The sequence below is a fragment of the Notamacropus eugenii genome, chromosome 3 (assembly GCF_028372415.1).
Source record: "Notamacropus eugenii isolate mMacEug1 chromosome 3, mMacEug1.pri_v2, whole genome shotgun sequence".
Lineage (NCBI taxonomy): Eukaryota > Metazoa > Chordata > Mammalia > Diprotodontia > Macropodidae > Notamacropus > Notamacropus eugenii.
The window spans coordinates 410840353-410859082 of record NC_092874.1 but is presented as its reverse complement, the minus strand read 5'-3'; the positions used below and the strand labels follow the sequence as shown (position 1 = coordinate 410859082).

General features: G+C 36.3%; 1 protein-coding gene across 1 annotated transcript in view; it reads right to left on the bottom strand.

The window, feature by feature from the left end:
* Nucleotides 1–18730, bottom strand: part of ABCA13 (ATP binding cassette subfamily A member 13) — a 371167-nt gene that overhangs the window by 138292 nt on the left and 214145 nt on the right. Inside the window, exons 35-38 of the mRNA XM_072598129.1 lie at nucleotides 15739–15793; nucleotides 12211–12388; nucleotides 9806–9921; nucleotides 3180–3336 (exon numbers count right to left, since the gene is read on the bottom strand). Of these exons, the coding sequence (XP_072454230.1) occupies nucleotides 3180–3336; nucleotides 9806–9921; nucleotides 12211–12388; nucleotides 15739–15793 (506 nt within the window). The remainder of the gene's footprint in view (nucleotides 1–3179; nucleotides 3337–9805; nucleotides 9922–12210; nucleotides 12389–15738; nucleotides 15794–18730) is intronic.

The following is an 18730-nucleotide window of genomic DNA, read 5'->3' as shown; positions in this document are numbered from 1 at the left end:
TAGAATAAGGACATCCATAGTTTATAACTGGGTTCTTATTTCACTGTAATATGGTCATTATTGGTAGGAACTTGTTATTTCCTTTGTAAAAATTATTTGAGTCCCACTGTCAGTTGTAATAACTGTCAGCTCCTTTGCATTAAGTTGGCACTCTCTCTGAGTTGCATATTTTGAGCCTTAGGCACTTGGCTAAGTATTGCATAGAGAATAATCATATGAATGTCTTGTTTTATAATATGCCTCTGTGTATATGTGTCTGTGCTCAATGTTTCAAGAATCTCTGATTTCAGTGTGAAAGTATATATAGTGCTCACTTCTTGCACTCATGAAAATCTTCACCCCTTTATACCTGAGCAGATAATTTTTAAAAATAAGTTCTGTGACTGAAAAATACCTATCAATCAGTAGTCAACTTCTGACAATGAGTCTCTCATCAGTGAGACTTTCTCCTCTAGGGAAATGCTAGCTATTACTTCTTACTACTACTGCTGCTGCTGGGGCTGCTACTGCTGCTACTACTATTACTAACTACTACTATTAGTACTACCACTACTATTACTACTACTACTACTACTACTACTACTACTACTACTACTACCACCACATTTTAAGGCACTCTAACAAGGAAAGAACCAGATGGACAAACAGCTATAAATATTTAGGATCACAGAATGTATGAAGATATATCTTTCCTTAATTTTAAAGGGTCAGTTTTGTATCTAAAAGATAAAAGTTTTTCTCTTTCAAAAAGTCTCCAAGTTGAGTCATTCATGAGCTCCAGCTCAAGTAGCTATTTGCAATCAGCTCAAACAATGACTTTCATGTGTGTTTTTTTTTAAATGTAATCAGAAAGATCAGTGAGAAAATAGGGAACCTAGCTGTGTCAGGTAAAGTCTTTACTCCAGAAGGAAGTTAAAAGGAAAGGGGTGTGGCTCCACAGAGACAATATCATAGCAGGAAGGTTTTGTTCTGAAAGAAAGGTTTTCCTGATTAACACTAACTCTAGAAAGCTCAAAGGGAAAACTCTAGGGGCATTGCTACCTTGTGGCTCTCAACAAAGTAAAGAATAAAAAGGCAGTGCTGACTCTAAATTATACACGTTGGGCACTGTTTGATTTATATCCTGGCCCTTAACTCTACAATGGGTTGTCTTTCAAACTGTCCATTTGTAAGTTGGCTCGCCTGGAGCACATTTGCACAGAAGCAGTGCTATAAATGGTGGTTAGATTCTCAGTTCTGCTCATTCTAGTCTAGTTAACTCATAATGCGCCTTAAGTATAAGACCAGTCACTTGAATCCATCCAACTATCATTTTCTATCTTGTGAGAATGGAAAGTCTGTTCCAAATTTTAACTCTCTTGCTCTCTCTTTTAACAATCTCCTTCACTTGTGTTGTGAAACAACCCCTGAAGGAAGCTTTTGTCATGGTTTATACTGATAGTACTGACAATAATTGATTAAAAATAATTTCACATATATCTCAGTTGAGACTGACTCACAGCAAACCTATGTAGCAAGTAGCAAAAAATATTAACTCCATTTTACAGGTAGAGAGGCAGTGTGGAACAAGGGGTCAAATGCTGACCACAGTGGCTTGGGTTCCAGCCTTGTTTCTGACATATACTTGCTATAGGACCCTGGGAAAGTAATTCACACTTTCAGTGCTCTGGACCACAGGTGTCAAACCTGCAGCCCTCAGACTTTGAGGAGAGCAACATTCCTAAACCAGATTAAAATGTAATTGGGAAATACTTCACCAAATAAATGAAAATACAATAAACCAGAATTAACATTACATATTAAAATTGCTGATATGTGTCTCACAGAAATCCTTATGAATGGATTAGTGCCCCCCTTTTTTATTTGAAATTTACTTCATCACTCTAGATAACAACCATAACAACAATAAACATGGTGATGGTGATGACGACAGGTAGCATTTACAAAGTGCTTTACAAACAGGCTCTTTTATCCTCACAACAAACCCTGTGTGGAAGGTGTCATTATGAGTCTCTCTACCCACCCATTTTACAGATGAGAAACTTGAGGCTGACAGATTTAGTGACTTGCCCAGTGTCACATAGCCACCAAATTTGAATTCTGGTCTCTTTGACTACATAAAGATCCAGCCCCTATCCACTGTGCCAGCTAGCTACCCCCAGACAATTCTAAGATCTTAAGTTGCAGACAGTGTAATAACTTATATTGGTAGAGAGTGCATCTTCAGCTGGGAGTTCCCTACTCCTATCCAATCCCAGTTCCAGAACTTCTCCATTTCCTGTTTTGTAGGCAAAAAAGCTAAAGCCCAGAAAGTAGTCATGAATTGTTTTCTTAGGTCACTAGTAGGGGAAGAAGTCAAGTCTCAAACCTAGGTTTTCTAATTCCAGATTCAATAATTTTTACACAAAACTATCCCCTAAGAACCAAAGGATTCACAAGTATTGAGCAAGAAGGCCAAATGAAGCAAGAGAAAAACATGCAGAGTACCAGTCTCAAAAAAATAATAAAATTTCCAGAGCATCAATGTGTTGCTTTGGTGTTTTCTACTAAGTTGCCTTTCTTTCCCTCTTACCCTGACGAGAATCAGTCTGGAGTGAGCCTGGTCTAGAGGCCTGTGCATGACAATCAATTAAGGGAATTGGCTGAGGGCAGCTAACAAACCTTCTTCTCTTGCAGAGGAAACTCCCCAGCTGCTGGCCACCTAGGTGACCACTAACAAAGGAATTTTATTTTAATACATCCCTTCAGACACTGTGCCACAAAGCCCTTGACAAGAGCATGAAGAAAAATTAAGTCCATCTCAAAAAATCCTATAAACCTATGAAATCTGCCCCCCCACACCCCAGACTTCCTGGGCCTTTGGGTAGGCACCACCCATACGCATCATGCTGTTAGAGCACCTTCATCAAAGGTGATACTATTACTGTCTCTATATGTTTTCTAAATATTCCGAAGCATATTTATGCCAGCCTGAATCTCCCCCAATTCTTCATCTAAGTTAGAATCAGACATGTCTCCTAGAAAATTGTTCAGATTTGAAGTAACCACTCTCTTAAGATAGCACTATTTTCCAAAAGGAAACTCAATGCACCTTTCTAGGTTTTGTGATTTCAGAGCCATTATACTATTAACATTTACTCTGGCCTTGTCAAACCCTTGGGAGAAGTAGGTTCACTAACCTGGGCTTTGGAGACCACGGCAAGTAATCTTGGCATTATGGTCATTAACATGGTGCAAAGGCCAAAGATAAAGTTTAAAGAGATGTAAGAGATGAAAGCCACATCAGAACTGGCAAAGATTCGGGAGAGAAGATACATCCACGGGAGAGTGGCATAACTACAAAAGAAAATGGACAAGAATATAGAGTTATTTGACAATTACTACAGTTCAATTATAATATATTTATAACTAATCTACATGTAAATTAGACCTGTGATTCATTGACATAAGGAATTCTCAGATTGTAAATAGCTTCCATAGACATAGATCAGCAGCTTCATCAAAGACTTACATTTTAGTAGGACAGAGAGAGTTTGAATGATATGGCCAAGGAGAAACAACATGTAACAGAGGCAGTACTGGAACTCAGGTCTTCTTGACTCTAAAATCACCTCCTATCCATTATAATATGTTGTCTCTTTATATATCATTTATAAATAAATATACATAGGTACATATATAAAATACTGCTCACATGATAGAAAATTATAAGCTGCATAAAATAGTTCATTTATATGGTGTCTAAATAGCCTTTCCTTTCATCAAATAAAAGAGAAACCCATCTCTAATATTACCCACAGGCTTCCTGAAATCCAAATTTGACAACATGAAGGTAGGTTAAAAAGTTGCATTTTGAAACCTAGTCACACTATTCTCTGAAAAATTATCCCTATCATGAGTTGGGAAAGTATTCAATAAATGAAGAAGGAGGAAATAGGTTTCAAAATAATAATAATAACTTCTTGGACGAGTCAAGGATCTGAAGTCGTGCCTTCATTTGGCTTTTCCACTCAGTTTCCTTATTTTTCAGAACCATTTCAACCAGTTACAGGGAGTTGACATTTGCAACTATATTCCTTCAGAATGCCACCTGAGGAGTGACTTTAACTTTGAAAGCATTGCCATTTCCCTTAGAGTTCCATATATCAGTCTTCCATTCTCCTTCACCCTGCCCCCACCTACCCACCCACCTATGCACAAGATAACAGTACTTTCAGGATAAGCTAGTCATTTTTATCATGGAGTGATTTATTGCGTTAGTCTGCACAATCTCAGTGTGGTTTAAATAACTGAGGTTTTACTAATGTTTTACCCATCCCCGAAAATGATGACAGTGCATTATGAAGTGAATGATGGCAAATCCTTAAGAGCTGCCAAAGATAGAGATTTCTTAGCGTGTTCCCTGTATTCTTAAGACATCCATTATAATCTGAATTCATTCATCAGTCCCATTGTGGCATTCACACATTTCAAAAACTAACAAGCCAAAAATGTCACAGATGAAGTTATATGGATCTTTTGCAAATGATATGTACTGTCCATCAGTCTCATAATTAAGGGAGGAAAAATTTAGAAATTGCTTACTTATAAAGCAGTCATAGAGAACAGAGAATATATTCAGCAGAAAAGCTTTAAAGTAACTACTATGTTAAAAAAAATCATATTAGGAAATAAGCTAAAGACATTCATTAACATAATACTAAATCATGACTTTCAGATAAATAGGAATGTAAATACTACTGTCTGAAATGAAGCCCATAACACATAATGACATTTCTAGAAGTATAAAAGTATAAATTGAATCCATGCTTTCCAAAAGCACAGGTTTGGATCATATCACTGTATAATTCAAAAATTCAGTGGCTTCCTTCTGCTACTAGAATAAAATACAAACTCCTCTATTTGGCATTAAACTCTTTTACAGCACAGATGTCAAACATGTGGCTGCAGGCTGCTTCCTTCTTGAACTAGATTAAAATGTAATGGGAAATATTTAGCAAAATAAATAACAACGCAGAAGAACACAGATAGTGTTAATGTGGTTTTCTAAGCCAGTATGTAGCCCACAGGAATTCTTATGTATGGGTGAGTCACCTCCATTTCTACTTCACTTTGACACTACCACTTTACAATCTGGGTCCACTTGACCATGTTATACATTACTCCGCTTCACATACTCTGCACTCCAGTCAAACTGGCTTACTAGATGAATTTCAGAAACAATAATCTATATCTCCTCTCTGTCTACTATATCTAGAATGTATTCTCTCCTCATTCTCTCTTCTTAGACTCTAGACACTTTTAGATGTAGCTCAAGAGTCAACTAATAATCTCTTGATTCCCTCTCCATGTCAAGAACTTTACCAAAAAAATTAACCTTATACTTATCTTGTATATAATTGCATTTTCTTATGTTTATATGTGTGCTCCTTTAAGGCAAGAATTGCTTCATTCATATCTTTGTATCCTCAGCACCTTAACATAGTTCTTGATATAGCAGATGATCAATAATTGATTGTTTAGAAAACATATGTTGAGTTTTCCAAACTTAAAACTCTAAATCTTAAAACTGAAAATATGTAGGTCAAAAATTTCATTATTCCATAAACAAACTTAAAAAAGCAATCTCTACCTTGAGAAAGTCACTAGGCAAGGCACTGAGAGCCAGAAGATAGAGGTTTTGCTCTCAAGGAATTTATAATATCTTTGTGTATAGCAAAATTTTATTTTAAGGAACATGCAGCCCTGGAATGTTCTTAGACATACTCATGCAAGCAGAATACAATACCCTCCTTCCTCTCCTCTCCTCTTCTCTCCTCTCCCCTTTCTCTCTCTCTCTCTCTCTCTCTCTCTCTCTCTCTCTCTCTCTCTCTCTCTCTCTCTCTCTCTCTCTCTCTTTCTCCCCCCTGATAAAGCTCTTTTAGCTCAAGATCATCCTTAACAAGGCCCTCTGAGTCAACTCATTCAAAAAAAAAAAAGTTTCCTCCAATCAGCCTCTACAAAGAGAAAAAAACCTCTTCTTCAGAAAGCACAATTCATACTATAACATGCAAAATCTGTCTTCTCTTGGTTTCTCCTTCTGAAACCACAGAAGGCAAGAAACTTTAAAGTTTCCACTCTCTAAGATTAGATGACACTTTAGAGCTTTAAGCTAAACAGCTCTAAATGTATCAGAAGGCTTCAACTCTCCTCCAGTCAGCATAAGAGCTGAAATGCTCCTGAGCTGAAACGCCCTTTCTTCAGTCAATCATGAAAGCAGGGCCTGCCTCTTTTCAGTCAACATGCTCCCAACATGGCAGCTGACGAATCAGTGGCTACAGCTAGCAACTTGTCCATTAGCCTTCAATATCTTCTGCCTCTGGTTTCTTCTAACTCCCCCATGTGTTCAGTTTCTTCCCCTAAATCCTTTTATTTTTTCCTCTAGCTTTTCTTTCTTCTTCTGTCTTCTCCTGCCCTATATGTTCTGTCAACCTGAAAGTTTGGTTAAGAAAAGGCAACAGGCTAAATGCATACATTTTTTTCCCTTTAGTTAACAATACATGATCATGGAGCCAGAAATGAAAATTTCTGACTGCTCAGTACAAGAACGATCAGGCTTAAATACATTTTACCGTGAGAAAGGAACTCCCTTAGTTGAACAAATTCTAAATTTAGTGAGACAACACAATTAATAAAGCAGTGTTAGTTGGAATTTATGATACCAGGATGTGTGAATTTCTTTTCTGTAACATATGTCTGTGTGACATACAATAAGGAGAAAATCCCACCACTCTGGTTGTAGGCATCCTATCACAACAGGTCTTTGAATTTGCTTATACAGGAAAGGGTATTTTTAACAGAATTGACAATGTTTCAATTGAAATTACGACCCAGGATATCTGTGTTTTCTTTATCATTAATATGCCATAGGAACGGGAAAACGTCCCATTATTCAAGATAGTGTAAGGGTCTCATAAGGAATGCTAAGTCAGCCCCATCTGGCTTTGTTGACATAGGAAGAGGTATTTTCTGAGTTTATTTCAGAGCACAGAGAGACTATTAGGTCCAGGCTCTTCTTAATTCAAGTTCTGGCCCTTATTAAAGTCCAAAATCTATATTAAACATTATCAGTTCCAAAGTCTCAAATCAGATCCTTCTGGAGGTCATTTACTTATCTGTGCTTTATGAGGTAAAGCTCAAGAAACAGATTTTGAGTTATAACTCATTAATCTTTGTAACATCTTCCCACAGTCCTCAAAAGCAATTTCACTTGTGACTTCACAGTTATAAACTTTAAAACTCTAAAAATAGACAAAGCAAATGAGCTGATGGACCATAATACCTTGCAGCCACCATTATGTCAGTTGTTACTCTGACTTCAGAAAGGTCTTCTAGTATACTCATCTAAGGGGCCGTTCTTTGGACTTTAGAATAGTCTATCTCAATATTCTGTTTCTTTACAAGTAGATTTTATCAGTCTTCTGAAATAAGTAAATGTTCTTTTTGTTCTCCTTCAACAATCAAACTATTTACATACAAAAAGAAAGAAGGGGGCAGTGCTTTGCATAAGCAACCAATGAAAAAATTACCAACAGTAGAGGCAGAGGACCTGGACTCAAATTTCACTTCATTTTCACTATCTGAGTGACCTTGAGCATTTCAATTTAATCATTCTGATCTCCATTTCCTCATCAGTAAAATGAACAAGTTCATTAAACTAGATGGCCTCTAAAATCCCTTCTAATTCTACCTATAATCTCTTTTGATTTATAGATGTTAGCTGTGATAATTTTTTCCTTCTAACAAATAAATTGATAAACAATCTTAGAATTAAAAAGGGCCTCATTAAACATCTACTCCTACTTCTCTTTGAATGTAGGAATTCCCTCCATAACATCCCTTATAGTCAACCATCTTCCAGTGACAAAGATCTCACCACTTTATGAATCAGTCTTTTCCAGTATTAAACAGCTTGAATTATAAGAAAGCTATTCTTTTCAGTAAATCAAAATATGATTCACTGAGCTTCCAATGATTGGTTTAATTTTATATTTGGTAATATAGGAATATTTTTTTGTTCCCTTTCCATATATTAGTCGTTCAAGTTTTCAGTTACCTAGATTTTCCCCAAAATCTTTTAACAATTTATTATATGATATTCAGAGTCCTTACCAATTATTTGTGATCATCTGATTTGTCTCATTCTCTGTTCTACCCACCTTAAATATTGTATCAGTGCAGAAATGAGCAGAAATAGAATCTGACCTTGAAAGACCTCAATATGCAATATGAATGACATTGAATACAGAGGAGAGATCTGAATGATAATCCCAGTTCCAACAACACATGTAATCAACATGTGTGATTCTCAAATTCCTTATGCATAAGTGAATATAATAATACTTTTACTACCTCCCTCCCTAAAAGAGCTAATGAGCAAGAAGTGCAGCTAGGTGCCACAATGGGTAGAACTCTATCCTACATTCAGAAAGTTCTGAGTTCAAATCTGTGACCCAGATTTTTCCTAGCTATGTAACTCTAAGGAAGTCACTTATTTTATTTGCCTCAGTTTCTTCAGCTGTAAAATGGGGGTAATAGTAGCACCTATCTCCCAAGGTTACAGTGAGGATCAAGTGAGATGATAATTGTAAAGTACCTAGCACAGTGCCAGGCACATAGTAAGAATTATATAAATACTATTATTATTTAAAAATGGTTTAAAAACCAGAGTTTTATTGATCTGAATACTACCTGTCCTTTCTAACTATATAATTTGTATTAGTTTATAGGCCTCTTTAGTCCAACCCTGTCATCATACAGAGGTGGAAATTAGAACTTAAAAAGGTTGAATGACTGTATAATGTCACATAGATGGTACGAAGCAGGACCAGTATTCAAATCTACCTCCTTTCCTTTTAAATACAGTATTCCTTCTACTACACTGAACTTTGTTGGGAGTGAGAATAGACTAGAGAGCCTATAAAGTCTTTTCTGATACTTAAGATTTTATATAACTTTTAATTTGCTAAAATAATTTCATTTTAGATCTTATATGGGGAGGGGGGAATATTTGTGTTTGTATAAATTCAAGATCATATTCAGGCTGTCTATATCATAATTTTTGTATATGTATATGTGCATGCATATGTATATACATATATATGGATACACATCCATATATACATACATACATATATATGTGTGTATATATGTATATGTGTGATTAAGTTACTAGACATCAACGTATTTTATTTGATGAAGAAGAGATTGAAAAATAAAATGCTCAATCCACTGAAAATCATTAATCTTCCATTAGTTTCTGGAAAGTAATTGGGGCATCATAAGGTAAGTATATGCTGTTTGCACTAAGTTTAAGTAAGAAAAGTGAGCATTCAGACAAACCGCTACTGGTCATTAATATCAGAGGAAGCAAAGTAGGATATTTGCAAGGCATAGAAGTTCATGACGAAAACCCCTTCACTGTAATTTCAGGACTAACAATTTTTCTAGTTTGAACACCTAGATTAGTCTCAAAGTGATGATAAGACAGAATCTATTTCATACAGTAGAACATTATCAAACAGCTGGAAGGCCTTTCTGAGATCAGGACAGCACAGTTCTCATTATGTGTGTATCAATTCTCTCCCTCCCCCCACAGAGCATTCCTCATCATGCTGGAGCTTGTTTTCTCAATATCTCTTACAGAAGCATAATTGCTGGAAGAGAGAGAAAACCACACACCCAACAGCAGTTTCAAAGAAATCCTAGAGTTTTTCGTTTGCAAGGAACACGCCATAATTCCACAGTGGCATTTCCAATCACATACCCGAAAAGGGCCAGCAGGAGGGCAGTGGCTGCCAAGTTCTCTCGGAAAGTGAAGGCTGTTAGCTTGAAAGCAACGATAACCCCAATACTCAGGCTGACTGAAACCAGGTAAAATAGCTTAAAGGAAAAAAAAAAGAAATGGCAGATCAGATAAGTTCTTTATCAGTATCTACTTATCTTAGAGTCATCCCTTCATCTTGCATTCATAATATTTTCCTTATGAGACATTTTAAGCAATAAGGTTATCCTCCCACTTGAATATCTATAATTTTGTATATGACCTGAGCAAAAAACATTTAGGAGGCCTCGAGTATAATATTTAAGAGGCTACATCTTTTAGGAATGTATTATGAAACAAAGAGCTTATTTAAACCACCAATTAATTTAAACAATTGCACATTTCTTAAGGAATATGTATTATTAAAAATTTTTGAAACAGTTTGATAAATTTCTTTTAATATTGGTCAATATCACATATGACGAAGGCTATGTTATCAAGTTTTACTATACGTATGGGTCAATACTATTTGTGATATGACTGAACACCCTTTTCTCATTAGCAGAAGACTGTTAAGATTGAGAATAGAGGGTACATATTAATGATGAAGTTTCTTCATACATTCAAGGTTTTTTTTTATACATGCTCAGTTCCTTAGAAATGAAAAAAAAAGTACATCCATCCATCACTTCCTTTTTGATTATCCTTTCAAATGTTGAAAGAATTCATTCAGAAGTTTTTTTGTACTGACTGAATAAGTAAATGGGAGTTAAAATTCTGTACATATTTACTTAATTGCAATGAGATCAGAGGTCAAATTGGAGAAGTTATATATTAAGAAGAAAACACAGTTCTAATAATTTTACACAAGCTTTAAAAGCAAATAGAATTTTTTATCTGACCTCACTTTAAGTATTCATTCTGTGGTTACTTTGCAACCTCCACTGGATCAGAGCATAATTTGCTGGTTCTAAAATAGACTTTAGAGTTAAAAGAACACTTAGACATGATCCAATACAACCCCTTCCTTCATTTTATAGAGGAGAATATGGAGTCTAGGGATGGTAAGTGAGTTGCTGAAGATCATAGAGGTAATAAGGAGCATAGGTGGACTTTGAACACAAGACTTGGCTCATTCTACTCTGAAGGGTTCTTTCCTCCTGTGGGAAAAGCAACACTTCATTACTATCTGTTTTAAAATTACAATGTTGCTTATTATCAATCACTATTTTCCTCATAAAGAAGCAAATCTTAGAAACTTCTGGGCACAGTATAGAAATTTTTCTTCTAAGAATAGAATGGAAGGCCAGGAAGTAATGAGACAATTTGAAAGTAAACCTAGAAGTGCTTAAGAAGCAAGCCTCATTTTGTTCTCAAGACAATCCACATAGTAGCAAAGGTTCTTGGGTTGGACTACAAGGCAAGGGATGCTGGTAAATGTTTAACAACCAGCTCTCTTGAAAAAATTCATGTGTGGCATGCACTTAAGATTAACGTGCGTTATAAGCATTTTCCCATCGTTTTCTTAATTCTAGACAAACAACAACATAATAAATCAAGCCTTAATTGGTAGTATTTGCTGATTTCTACGGTACAGGTATTCACACTGAAAATTTTTAAATCAACTCTGCTGGACCTGTAAAGGTGAGTGCCAGCACACCCCTGGAAGAACAGGAGGTAGAAAATACAGTCTCTGCAGTTTGCTTGCATTTTAGAGTTTAACTGGAAAGTGGGGGGAAATTCATCCTTCTAGATCCAGCCACCAATTTATTGTTTAAGAAACAATGTTCCTTCAATTATAACAATAATAAAAATTGACATTTCTATAATGCTTTAAATTTTATTAAGTAATTTCCCTAAAAACAAACAAACAACTGTCAAGTACAAGTACTGCTATGCCCAGTTTATAGACAAAGGAACTGAGACTTAAAAGGTGAAATAACAAGTAGAGTCACATAGTTTCTAAGTGATCGATACAGATACAGGTCTCTTGACTCTTGATTCAGGTCCAAAGTTTTAGAGAGCCATTCAGTAAAATTAGAGAAAGCTGATGATACCTGTGGAAACGTGTAGAGTCAGACTTAAGATCCTTCTAAGGTGGGATTAATTTTAGCTGAAAATCTGAGCTGTAAGAAGCCCCATCTCCAAATTCCTGGTCATGAAAATTCATCAGTTTTCCCCTCTACCAAAGGAAGGGGTTGAACTAAATTATCTCTAAGGTCCCTTCCAGCTCTAAATCCTAAGAGTCCTTTGGAAACCTACCTATTTATCTGTCAGATACTGAAATAAAACTATAAATACTGTCCATGAAATTGCACCTTATTTTCTAAATTGTTCTGAGGTTATCGAATCTCCCAACCCACTTAGTCTGCTAGCCCATATCCACAAATCCTATTTCAGTAACATACCATATCATAAATGAAATTAGTAAACCAATAGGTCCTATAACCGAGTCCACTGATGTGCTGCAACCTCTTTGCTCCACACACTCGATCTTTTACTACGGAACTGCCAATCGATGCGGTGAGGATGGAGAAACCCAACATGATGCAGAGTGCGACTCCACACTGGCGGACACTCTCCAGTCTACAATCAAAGTAAAACAATCAGGGCTGCGTTTGATAAAGTAGAGACTTCTGAACACCATGTCTTTTCACTCATTCATTCTCCAGTGCTTTTAAAGTTAAGGAGAACCATGAAAGTGAAAGAAGAGTAGACTTAAGAAAGGTATCACTATTTCTTTTTTACTTAAAATTAAAACTAATGATAAATGGAATATTAATAATGATTATGATGAATCTTGTACATATTATTCCAGATGGCTTGTGAAGTTTCTTCCAACTCTGAGTTTCTGGGATTTTTACCTCTATTAAATCATTACTGTATAACACTACCTAGTACACAATGAAATTCTGTATAATATTCATATGTTTGGGCTCAAAAGTATTTTCAGTATTCATTTCCTGGTAATGCAAGGGAGAAGTTCATTAAAATCTAACAGTTCCTAGAACATATACTCCGCTGACCTTACTACAGAAAGATTCTATATTAAACATACTAATGATACCAACATTAATAACTATGGATATAAAATTAATTATTAGAAGGAGCATAAAAGTAGGAGAAGAATGATCAGAACAAATAAAGATTTTATGTTGTGACTTAGACATATAACTCCTGCCATGCACCTCTGTTTTTAAAGACAATGAACATTTTTCTTGTATAAGGGAGTGACCATTGACAGTTTGCTCATCTGAGGCATGTGTCAGCTTCTTGGAAAAGGCAGACAACTCAGCAACTGGTTTTCTTCTTTATATTTTCCTTTATTATTGCTTAGAGAGAGAGAAAATGAAGAATGCTAAAAAGGAAGAGTTAGAGAGGCTTTTGCCAACTTTCGGATAAAGATCAGCACATTTTCAAAATTAAATAATACTCCTTAAGTTGACAACATCTTTAAGCTAGAAGTGATGGATAATAACAGTTGCTGTTGAGGAAGTTCAGCTGAGCAGAAGAATAGCTGAAAATCAGAGTATTCACCAAGTAGATTGACTAGTTTATCTGAGATGTCACATCACATGGGGATGTCAGGCACAATGTGGATAAACTAAGCTTACCAATGAAAGCATCTTTTCAACAAAGAATCTTGTCAAAGAATTTTATGGACCTTTCTTCATATAGAAAGAGGACAGAGGTTGATCATTCCAGACTCATAAATTACCCTGAGGATGTGAGTTTTCCTCAATTATGTGCTTTCCTATCAAGTTTCTGTAAGTGTATACCCATTCTTTCCCATAAATACTGAATGTGTTGATGGGAGAGTATGACTCAGGTTCATGTGTGGATTGTGATATGTTATTCCTCTATTTGTTTCACATGAGTACCCCAATACTAAAATCATTCTTGTTTTCAACTTAAGTACATGGTTATGTTTAACATTTAATTGTCATCATTGCGAACGAATATGTTTGTATAACTGAAATCATGTTAGTGGTACTCACTAAGAGTTAAAGCAGTAAGTAGCCAGAGTGTTTTCCTCCACAATACCATCATTTCTAGCACATGAAGAGTCTTTGTTCATGGCACTGTAGTACCAGTCCTCCTTTGAGATGCCAGGTCTTCCCATAGGAGGGAATATTGGGGTGAGCAAGCCAGACCAAAGACTAGATGGACCATAAGAGTTTGGTGTTCTTTGTTTGGAATTCCATATAGGTATGACATCTTGCAATCATTTTTTCTCTAATCCAACCAAAGAAAAGCATCTCTTTAGCATCTCTAGGTCATCTACTCTGTATGTATGACTGTGTTACTACATTGGTACCCTATGCCTCTACAGGAATGTAAGCTCCATGAGGTCAAGGACCATGTCTTATTTAAATTTTGTCTCACTTTGCCCCCAGTACAGGGTTTGCACGTAATAGGAATTAATAAATGTTTGAAAAATGAAAGAATGAATAAATGAACATGTACAACCTCATACCCTGTCTTGATTAGTGAAAATTTACTATATCTATCCAGTTCCAGCTACTTGATAATACTTTACATCATCTTCCTGCCACATCACCATGTGAGAGACACTATTGTCTTCTTCCAAATGGACCTCCAGCTTCTCTCTGAGACCATGATGTCCTGAATGGTGAAAGTTGACTTTTACCTAGTGGCCAATCTGTATAATGTATTTTTTTATTTTAGTATATATTTAGTATAATTAAGTGCCTCTGATTGAATAATGTGATTAAAGAAGATCTTTCCCACCCATTAATGGGCCAGCCCATTAAGGAAGGATTGGGAAGGTCCACACCGTTTGTGAATGAGGCACTGGTTCCCAAGGGTTGTGATGCCCTCTGGCTCTAAAAAGTGTATAAAGACTCTGAGGTGTAGTTTTACTTTGGGGCTTACTCTTTGGAAGAAGGGTCATGTGCCAGATGAGACCCTGGGCAGCCACTAAGAAGCTCCCCAGCTTTGAAAACCCAGATGTTGCTGCTTCACTCTCTCTGGTAACTATGTATGTATGTAATGATCAGATCAACTGTCTGTTGATCTAGGATGTATGTATTGCTTACGTCACACAGCTGGAAGTAACTGTCTATTGGTTTTATTTCTCTGTATTTTCTCTGAAGTTCAGGGTGCTGACTATTTCCCCTGAACTAAGTGAATGATATATGTGCTTGATTAAAGGGATTGTTAACCCCTCAAATGGTGCCTCTCCTTTTATAAATGCAGATCTGAGAACCTGTGATAGCAGGCTCTCCTCTGTATGTCAGGATCCTTATTTTTACACAGTCCCCTTGAACCTCTCATTCCAGGAACAATTGGTACCAATGCTTCTTGAAAGGGCATGTCAACAAAATGCTTTATGATTTCATTCATTATCTCTGAATTTATGAGCTAAAGCAAGACCCTAGACACGACCCTTGCTTGTATACTCTCTCCTCACATTGGAATATAATTTCATGAGGGCAGGAGCCATTTCTCTTTTGTGTCTGTGTATGACACAGAGTAAAAGTTTAATAAATGCTTTCTCATTAATCATTCATTCATTCATTGTCCATTACCTTCCCTAGTCATTTTTCTTCTTATTAGCAATGCTACCAATTTGAAAGTCAGCATTAAAATATATTGAAGAACAAAACAGTAACTATAAGGACCTTCTTATTTTATTTTTAGTTTGTCTTTTGTTTGTATGTTTTTGTTTTTACCAGATAGACAGAGAAAAAGATCTGTATATCTCTAAAGTAATCTCCACAGTATACATCACGGGGAAGGTACATGACTTGTATTTATTTTTAAAGAGTATGTATTTCTTAATTTCAAAAACAAAGTATTTGGAAGTAAGAAAAAATCTGTTTATTCTCAAAGAAAAGATTTAAAGAAGTCAACAAAGTACTCCTAAATTCCATCTATTTATGAATGCACTTTACAATGGCATTTCAACTTACATTTTGTCTTCATTTAGTAAAGTTCCTCCATATGGGTGGCTATATAATGTTATTCCTATAGAAGAAATGTAGAAATATGAGTATTATTACTATTTTGTGCATATATATGTATATGTATATATATATATAATTGTGTTTTGTATGAGATTATTTGCTACAGAAGAGGCAAGCCAATGTAGATTCCAAGATCTTATCCTTTCCCATTCCAATGTGTGATGCTTATCTTTGTTTCCTCATAAATGCTTCGTATAAGATCTGCCCTATGTGAATGAAAGCTTTCTATTATTCCTTAATCTTCAAAGGTTATCAATGAACAACTAAGATTGTATTATAAGGAAATTATTAGTCCTCTAGAATATTAAAATAATAAATAAATGGCACTAATCAAATGAAATCCAAATTTGCTTCAATTTCTCAGGACAGAAATTGTGCTCTGAAACCCAATAGAACACAAAAGTATCAGACACTGGAAACATTTTGATATAGATTAAGTTTGCCTTAATAACAACAGTATCCCTTTACAAGTTCACCAGGAGCTGATAAATTAATCTTCCTTGAGGTATTAAACGGATGATAAATTGTTTAAGTTGTTACCCTTCCAAGGATATTTGCAAATTAAGTTTAGAGACAAAAATTATTTAGCACAAAAAATAGAATATAACCCTCAGGGTAGAAATGTAGACACTTTGACAGGCTATTGGAGACTTAATGGGGGAGAAAGGAAAGAAAGAATGAAGGGGGACTCACACAAATTACATGTGTATTCCACTGTCATATTTATTCGTTCTCATATAGAAAGGTTACTAAATGAACACACACAGAGCACCACACAAAAAGAACAGAAAGGAAATCTGACACCATTGGAAAAAATAGATCCACTCAGAGATCATGAAAACACAAAATTAAGGGTAGGGGAAAAAAAAGCCCTTCTCAATAGGGCATACATTTCTCAATAAACAAATTTCCAGTTGAAAAGCCATATCCAAGAAGACAGCAGATTCTTATAGTAATGCCACTCACTCCTTAAAGAGTACTCCAGTCAACTTCATGGACTTCCCCAACACCCTTTGGAGTATGTGGAGATACTGTCGATTCACTACCTGTTCCCCAAAGATTACATAGAAACTTGAACTTCTGAATGACTGAGGAGGAGGAGGAGGAGGATGACGATGACTAGGATGGTGATAACTGATATTTATAATAGGTATGATTATAATGATGACAATGATAATGATGAAGATGATGACGACAATTCACAACCCTGTGAGTTAAGCACTATTATTATTCACATATTATAGATGAAGCATCTGAAACTGAGAGTAGGTAAGTGATTTGCCCAGGATTACACAGCTGATGTCTGAGGCATAATCTGAACTCATGTTTTCATAACTCTATGTCTAGCACTCTATCTCCTAAGCCACCTAGAAACTCATCCCCCCCCTTGATAATTTCTGACCTAGAAAAACTGATGACACAGGGTGCTATAGTAGGAGGGAAAAAAAGAAGCAGCTTTGAGCTGAGGGTCTCTGGAGTGGCAGCTATCAGGAAGGGAAGATGGGACTTTGGTTGAGGATGGAGGAAGAAAGGACTTTCTCTACCTTGGTATAATGATGGATCAGGGACGAGAGGGGCAAAGAGAGGTGTGTGTCCTTCCTCCTCACTACATGAAACTTAAACTTAACTGATCAGGGTTATACTGGGGGCCTCTGAATGTCTTGCCTTTCTTTTTGTGTCTCCTTTCCTCTGACATCAGTCTTGTGTATATCAAAAGATCCTGGAAGGCCAGGAATTATTCAAAAGCAATAGTGGTTACTGGAGCTATGACAAATGCAACAGCCACAGGAGTACACTGGTGACAAGGAAAGAGTTATCATCAGAAAGAAAAAGAGACTACTGGAAAGGAGGTTCTGCTTGAATAATGGTGCTCAATTATTTTGTGTGTGTTCATCCTTCATTGCCGAAGAAGACCATGCTATCAGTGAAGTAATGACATGACTTGCACTTGACTTTGTTTTGAGTGAGGGAGGGTTGTGCAGGTCACCAGCCTCACTTCTCCTCCAGGGCCATCTGAATCCAGTGACCAGATATTCATCAGGATGACTGGAGATGACCCAGGATGAGGCCATTGAGGTTAAGTGACTTGTCCAAGGTCACACAGCTAGTGAGCGGTCAAGTGTCTGAGGTGAGATTTGAACTCAGGTCCTCCTGACTCCTGCACTGGTGCTCTATCCACTGTACCACCTAACTGCCCTTTGTTCAGCTATGGTGAAATGTAAAATAGCTAATTAACTACCTAGCAAAGAAACTATTTGTTTTCCCAATGAGGCTAGTAATCGTGTTTCTGGATTCTGTTCTAGTCATTTTTTTTGTTGTAATCATTTTATGCTTCTTTATTCTTTGTCATTCCCTTTCCTATGTGAGAATAAGTACATGTTCTATACCTGTTAAATACTGGAACCTTCCTTTACTTCTCCCTTTGGAAAGGGGGAACCTTAACCTAGAAACTAGAGCCAAAAGTGAAACTGGTCAGTCCTCAGGTACCCATGGTGGGGGCAGAATGTAGTACAGGGAAGCTTAATTCCTCTATTGAGAAGACAATGGAACTTAGAACACTGAAGTCAGTGAAAATGGCAACAGCAAGTAGAGAACAGGGATTGGTGTAGGTTAGCCTCCTGTGGCTTCAGCCAAACACTTGTGTCCAGCTACTGGAGGTCCCAGACTATAATCTAGCCACAGGTACTAAGATTAAAGAATGGCCATAATACTTCAGTCTTCTAAAGTCTCACATGTTCCTATTAGAAGTACATAAACTCCATTAGGATATAAAAGGACAACTTAAAACAAGAAGCAAATCAAATTAATAATACCTCAAAGAATGTGAGTATACCTGCACCCTGACAAACTGCACCTCCTCTATTACTGAATAGATAATGTTACTTAAGGGGGAAAAAATGAGGTGGTAATGATGAGCCCATAAAAGTTTGTCGAGGCT